Consider the following 7,509-nt stretch of genomic DNA (forward strand, 5'->3'; position numbering starts at 1 on the left):
TAAAAGTCACCGAGAACAACTTACGTCTGCCGGGACGCGCAGCTCTTCCTCTGTGTATTTATGAAGGACTTTGATCAGATCTTTTGGAAAATATCCAAAACTCTGTCTGACCTATGTGAAACAGTGGGCAAAAGGGACAAATGTCAATCAAGTTCTGTATGAGAAACACAAAGGATGGACTTTTAGCAGTGACAGGAAAAACTGAGAGACGAGGGATAAACAAGAGAAATAGACATTTGCTGTTAATAATTAAACTGCAGTGGCTGCCAATGAAAATTAATATTGTTAAACCAACAGTTCTCTAAGCCAGGGGCATGTTCTTTTGTATATCGCTATGTTAGAAGTAGTCAGAGATCTGAATAGAAGCCTCCTGCAGACTGTGTGGTTCAGACCTGACAAACCAAAGCTGACGAGAAACACCGTTCCAAGTGGTCTCTGGCGAGAATGAAAGTGAGCATTATTAGCCTTGCTCCTCGACCACGTCTAACAGGTTTCCCTTAAATCAATTCACAGCGGCCATGGAAATCAGTAGGAGTGAACAAGACTTCTCACGTGTGTGCAGCTACAACACACAATGCCTATTGATATCATGTGCTATGGTAGTTTTCTCCAAAACCAGGATTCAGAAGTATTTGGGGGCATTAAATAAAATTATGACATAATGCATACTTACCTACTACCAGCTTCAGTTCCATGTAAAATAAATCTACAGAAATAAGCCCAGTCTTTTCTAGCACTCATAACTAAGATACATAAAATGTGTGTGTGTGTGTGTGTGTGTGTGTGTGTGTGTGTGTGTGTGTGTGTGTGTGTGTGTGTGTAGAAGCTCCATTTGAGAAACTGTCTTTCATTGGCCACTGTCTGAAAGGAAACAGGGTCCCAACCAATGAAGAAACAGACTGACAGACAGACAGACTGATAGACAAGTCCACCTTATCACTAACTCATTCCCATTCACTAGTGTCCCAGGTCTATCTGGGAACCATCTGGAGGACGTGTGAGTACGAGAACAAAGCCCCAAAGATTAGATAAGCAAGGGCATTAAAAGCTACGAGCCTGGCAGATAAACCCTGAGACTCGAGGAAACCAAGAGAGACTACAGATGAGAATCAAGTTACTCGAACGTGTTATTCTGAAAACTAGGGAGAACTGTGAGGTTCCTGAAGTGTGAGGGAGGCTGAGCAGAAATACATCTCCCTTCCGTGGGAAAATTCTTCTGAGCTTGGACCTAGAAAATGAAGGAACCCAGAGCTATGTGAGAAAGGGAGGGGGCGTCCTCCTTAATGAGTCAACTGAGACTACAACTCGCAGAAAACTCCGGGATCAGACTCCAGATACCACCCTTCCGTACCGTCTCAGGGAACCACAGGCCCTCACAGAGGTAATTCTTATGTCTAATCTGGCTTCTGCCAAGGCACTGATGACTTGATTTGGGGGTGGGGAGGATAGCTTCTGCCTTACGAGGTCCTTCAGCCTAAGCTACCTCGAGAACAAGTGTAATTAAGTGCTATTTCGTCCTGTAAAGAAACACTCAAAAGGATGGCAGAGAAGATGTGGTTTTTGACTCGATAGTGAGCTGAGACACCAGCTGGCAGACAAGCAAAGCAGTAAAATGACTGTCACAGGAGCTGGGCAAACAGAGTCCCACCCAAGCATGCACATCGCCACTGGCAAAGATCACTTTCTGGCTGGATGCTGAAAGCAGGGTTTCTTAAGGAGGCAAGGGGAGGGCTGGGGAGAGATGTAGAGTGTTGCCTATTGTGTATCGCGTCTTGGTTTGATGTGAAGCATTACACAAATGGTGCATACCTGTAATCCCAGCATGGGGGAGGCGGAGGCAGGAGGATCAAAGCTAGCAGGGTAAGAACTGTGACCCAGAAGGAACAATATGTTTCAAGGAGGAGAGCTAACAGGCCAGAGAAAATCATAAAGTCAGCTTATTGAAGCCCAAAGGCCAAATGAACACAAATGAACTGTGAACAAATGTAACACAGGCACATGGGAAGCAGCCCCAGAGCCAAGACTATCCAGACACTCACCTGGGAACCATGAGAGGACAGCACAGATGCATCCTCATATCAGTGAGGACGCCACTGGGATGCTGTCTAAGTAAAAGGGCTGTGCCCCACCACTCGATGCTTTAAGAACCCTCCAGAGGAAGTTGAAATGCTGACAGGGCAATTTTTTTTTCTCCATAGGGAGTTGCTAGAACTTTGTTCTGTGTTGATCATTGGTGTTTTATCGAGAATGAATGCTGGAGGTTGGGAGTTGGGGTGTTTGTTTCTAAGCTGGACTTTCCCGTGGGTCAGCACAGACCCTTTAGTCAACCAACTCCCATGTACCAGCCTCTTCAGAAGGAAAAGAACTCTCATATGCCCCGAGCCAGGTCCCTGCTGGTGAAGCCCTTCTTAGCTATACCAGAGTGTGATGGATACAGCCAAGGTAAGCCGTGTCTGATACCAAGAGGCAAAGAGTTAGGAACAGAATCCGAGGGAGGTCTTCCAAACACAAAGAAAAGCAAGAAAAAGATACCTCAGAAGTTATAAACCAACCAAGCAAGAATGCATGCAGTGAGCAAAGTATCTTCCATTCTGTGTGTGCCTGCCTACCTCTGTGTATGTGTATGTGCATGTATGTGAAGGCCTGCGCATGTACAGGTGTGTGTGTGTGTATGTATAGCTGAGTGTATGTGTGTGCATGTGTGTGTGTGCAGTTGAGTGTATGTGTGGTGCATGTGCATGAGTGTATTATGTGTGTATGTGTATGTGTTAGAGTATGTGTGGTGCACATGGTTGAGTGTATGTGTATGTGTGTATGAGTGTATGTGTGTGATGCATGTGAGTGTATGTGAATGTATGTGTGTGTGCAGTTGAGTGTGTGCTTGTGTGTGAGCATGTGAGTATGTGTGTGTATGTGTATGTATGAGTGTATGTGTGTGCAGTTGAGTGCATGTGTGTGGTGCATGTGCGAGTGTGTGTGTCTATGTGTGTCTGTGTGTCTGTGTGTCTGTGTGGCATGTATGTGTGAAGGCCATAGGACAACCTCACTGTTATTCCTCAAATGCTGTCTACCTTGTAGGTTTGTTTGGGCTTTTTGTTTGTTTGTTTTTTGGGGGTTTGGGTTTTGTTTGTTTGTTTGGGTTTTGTTTATGGTTTGGGATAGGGTCTCACTATGTAGGCCAGGCTGGCCTGAAACTCACAGAGGTCTGACTGCTTCTTCCTCGCTCACACCTCACCCTGTGGTTTTCTCTCTCTGAGTAGATGACGCTGGCTGGCCTGTAAGTCCTAGGCGTCCACCTGTCCAGTGCATCATAAGCACACCCCACAAAGCTGGGCTTTTAAAAGTAGGTTCTGGGGATCAGACTCTGGTCCTGACTGTCTCTCTAGCCCTGTTTTAGTTTTCTGATTGACTATTTTTACAGAGAAAAGTCATATAAAGTCAACTTTAACCCTGCATACCTGAAGCGCTGTCTTGCACATAACTTACCATATCAGTGACCACAAATACTTCTCTCTTGAAGCAATGCTAGATTTTTTAGGCCTTTGCCATTCTGACTTCTATTGTACATGCCACTTCCTATATGGCTGTGGGGTAGTAGCCAGAACCAGTTCAGTTCTGTTTCACAAACCTCTGCTTTACCCCTGCTGCGTGCCAGGCCTGAGGCCTGCTGGGACCACAGGGCTGCCTTCTGTTTACAGTCTAGGAAACACACCATCCACAACCTCAGCTAAAGTGATTTAAGTCTGCAGTGCTACAAAAAACAGTGAAAATAAGAAAATAAAGCTTTTCACCATTTTACTTACACTTCCAGCCCAAACTTCAGGGGATCCCTCTGCCAGTTTGTAGTAGACATATACGTCATCACCTTTCTTAAAATTCACAAAACGACAATCTGGGCCCGTGAAGTCTTCAAGAGCTTTACCACGGTACATTAACACTGCACACAGAAACAGAAAGGAACAAAATAATATTAGGATTGTCACAGCCTCCCCCACACTTTCTGATTCTTTTAAAGACGGGCTGTGAGCATCCCAAGCTGGCCTTGGTAGCCAAGGATGGCCCCAGAGCCTCTCATCCTCCTGCCTGTATCTCTCCAGTGCTGGGATTTGCCAGCACATGCTGGAGATCAAAGTCAGGGCTTTGTGCATCTTGGGCAAGCATTACGAGCACTTAGAGATTTTCCAGGAAATACAAGAATCCCATTACAAACCGTAATCAAGACTTCCCAGGACACTCCTGGAATTAATTTCAGTTCACATGCTCCAAGTGTCTAAAATCCTCAGAGCCTCATTGCTACATCACATCATCTATAATCAGATGAGGGGACCTTTCTACTTTTCTCTCTGGGTAAGCCTGAGAAACCAAAAGCCATGTGCCCACTCCCACAGACGGCCGCTCTCAGGTCAACCCTTTGTTTTCCTCTCTAATCTTCAAGCCCACCCACTGCCCCCTTTTTTTTCCTGTTTCATAATCATAAAAAGCTTCACTCGTGGATGTGTAAATGCAAGTGCAGGTGCTGACTGGTTTAAACATAGCTAACTGTGGAGATAACAGGGAGCCAGGGAGACCGCCCAGGAATCCCCAAGGGGTCAATTAAACTTGAACTAACCACTAACAGGCACTGCCTGTAAGTGGCTGCAACTGTTTCTTTGCAGCAGTAAACACTGTCAGTTTCATTTGTGGCTAAGTTGTCTCTGCACAGTGTCTGGATGAGTTACCAGGGAGGCACATTATCACATTCTATTAGGGATCCAATCAATCACAAGGCAGTATCTTCTAAAAGCAAGTAACATCGATGTATCAGCATTAAGAAGGTTTCTAGCCAGGCCTGGTGATATAAACCTGTAATTCCAGTATTCAGGAAGCTGAGGCAGGGGGATCATAAATCCAAGGCTTGACTGGAGGACAGAGGGAGTTCAATGCCAACCTAGGTAGCTTAGTACAAAGAGGACCAAAGACATAGCTCAACAGCAGAATGCTTGTTGCTTGCTGTAGACAAGGCCCTGGGGTTCAGTCCTCCAGTATAATGCGCGAAAGTGGGTGCCCCAGCGAGGGGACACACACACACACACACACACACACACACACACACACACACACACACACACATATGCTAGCAAATCTAAAAAAGCTTTCAAAACAAAATTTTCTAGAAACAAAATTCAAGATGGGTATCTCATTTGTCAGGAGCCAAACAAAACTATGGGACGAGGTCAGAAGTTACTTTCTCATTTGCAGTGCAGCTCTTTGGCCTGGCATGGTGGCATGCATCTTTAATCCCAGCACTGGGGAGGAAGAGGCAGGCAAGGGGTCAATGAGTTCTGTTCCAGCCTAATCTATAAATGCATCCCAGGCCAGCTAGAACTGCATAGTGAGACTCTGTCCCAAGCGAATAAATAAGTAAAGATAAATACAGAACTCCCATCACTCCAACAGAAGCAGCATTTGCCAAATGAAATTAACAGTGCCTTAATGGGCAGAGGCATGGCGGTCATGGGAAGTACACTGTCTAAAAGCCAATTAGCCACAGTACAAAAACACTGTCTTTAAACTACATCTTCAAGGGACAAGCATGCATTTAGAAGCACTGGCTTGGGTTTTAAAGCTAACATAAGATTATTTTCAGATATGCCAGCATCCTGATTCAGACAAGACTGAGCAAGAGGCCAGGCTGAAGGACCCTGAGACTGGGGTTCTACTCAGATTGGAAACTGTTTGTGGTTCCCTCCTTAGATTCTTGAGGATGCCCAGTAATGTATCAAGGACAGCCCATTCTGTATGTAGCACTTACCATTTATGAGTGACACGCACACTGAGTGACACCTTTTCTGACACCTCCACCATGAGCACTTCCTACTGGCAACACACACCTGGGCCCTGCTCCTTCTGTCATTGCCTCTTGTGTTTGGTTACATTTGTTTGGACTTGGGCCACTCCTCAAGTTATACTAGAGCCCGGAACTCTTCCCACCACGAGTCTCAGTTCTGAGGCACCATCAGTGATATGGTCCTCCCAAGGTTTGAGGAAACTCAGGTAAGACCGTGCTTGACAGCAACGAACAGAAAATGCTTGTCAATATTCAATAGCCAAATGGTAATCCCTACACGAAGGAGGGGATTCGCCAGGGTGGCTTTACCTTTGTGGTTTATTTACATTGGCCCTGGGTTACGACCTAGAATCTCAGTGACATAAATTACAGGCCCCTCCATTTTTCTTTAATGGTATTGGAATAAGCCATTCAAATTATGAATCTTGCTCCCCCCCCCCAACATCAATTGAAATATAAACTGATAATCTGCACTCTTCTTAGTCTTTTAGAATGAATAATTTTCTGTATGTACTGCTTGTGATTTATGAAGGGCATCGTCTGTGAGTTACACAGTTGCTGGAGACCATCCTAAGACCAGTATGAATTATTCTGAGTAGGAATGGGTCCCAACAACATAGGGGACTAAGGAAAAGGCTGGACTGACTCCAGAGACTCTTAGAGTATTTATTATTACCGTTACAGTAATAGCCCTCTTCTAATCTTAACCTTCCCCATGGCCCACCTCCAACCCTGGCACCTCCAACCTAGGACTAGAGCGCGACTGCGCACAGAGAAGGCGGCTGCGGTTCTCAGGTAGTGACAGGTGCAGCAACTTGACCTCTTTAAGAACGAAAGATTTTGACCTTCCCGCAGCCCTACTTGGGAGCTGGCAAGAGGGTTCTGTGCAAAAGAGCAGACAGGACTGAGGGAGAAAACCGGGAGACCTCAGAATGCGCTGCTTGCTTGGCCTCGGGACTCATCCCAAACCTAAACTCCAGTTCCTCTGGTTCCAAAGGTGATGCGAGCTGGTCCCAATGCAGCCAAGAGGGGAAGAGGCAGCGCCGGGGTACCCTCTGGAGGAACCCCGCCGTCAATCGGTCACTAGGATTGCACCCGGATCTCTAAGCGCGTGGATCTCGGTCTTGCGTGAACCCAGGTTCCCACGGCCGGCGTTAAGACGCTCTCGGCTGCAGCATGGGGCGCCCAGGATGCGGGGGCGCGCCACCCCATCACCCCGGGAGCCTAGATGGAGATCCGGGATAAGGAAGCAGGGAGCTGTACCCTGTGAAACCAGTCTGGGTCTGCGGCGACCCCCAGCCGGGTCAGAGGAGCAGAGAGAAAACCCCGCAACAAGTGGTAGGCACGGCCTCTACGGCAGGGCTACCCGGTCGATTGCCGAGTAAAGCAGACCCGCGCTGGCTCCGCGGGCCTGAGACCCCCTAGGCCAGGTGCGGGCTGTGGGACTCCGACCCGCGGGGCCACCGCTGCCACCCGGGAACCGGCCGCCCGCCCCGCCACCCGGCACTCACTGCTGCACTCTGCGTCCCCGCACACTTTGAGGTCCGAGAAGCGCCGTCCGGGGCTGAGGTCCGGCTGGCCCGGGACCCACCAGAGCGCCCCGAGCAGGAACAGCCAGAATAGCAGCCCCGGCGCCGCAGCCATGTTGTGGCCACCGCGGGCGCGGGTGACGCGGAGGCCGC

The 7,509-nt window shown here is 47.8% G+C and overlaps 1 protein-coding gene across 2 annotated transcripts in view; it reads right to left on the bottom strand.

Annotated features, from left to right (window-relative positions):
• Mia3 (MIA SH3 domain ER export factor 3) overlaps positions 1-7,509 on the bottom strand; it is a 42,224-nt gene extending 34,715 nt beyond the window's left edge. For both annotated transcript variants that reach the window (XM_032914788.1, XM_032914790.1), the window contains exons 1-3: positions 7,339-7,509; positions 3,804-3,937; positions 25-111 (exon numbers count right to left, since the gene is read on the bottom strand). In XM_032914788.1, the coding sequence (XP_032770679.1) occupies positions 25-111; positions 3,804-3,937; positions 7,339-7,471 (354 nt within the window). In that variant the 5' untranslated portion in view covers positions 7,472-7,509. The remainder of the gene's footprint in view (positions 1-24; positions 112-3,803; positions 3,938-7,338) is intronic.

This window comes from Rattus rattus, chromosome 10, assembly GCF_011064425.1.
Source record: "Rattus rattus isolate New Zealand chromosome 10, Rrattus_CSIRO_v1, whole genome shotgun sequence".
Classification (NCBI taxonomy): domain Eukaryota; kingdom Metazoa; phylum Chordata; class Mammalia; order Rodentia; family Muridae; genus Rattus; species Rattus rattus.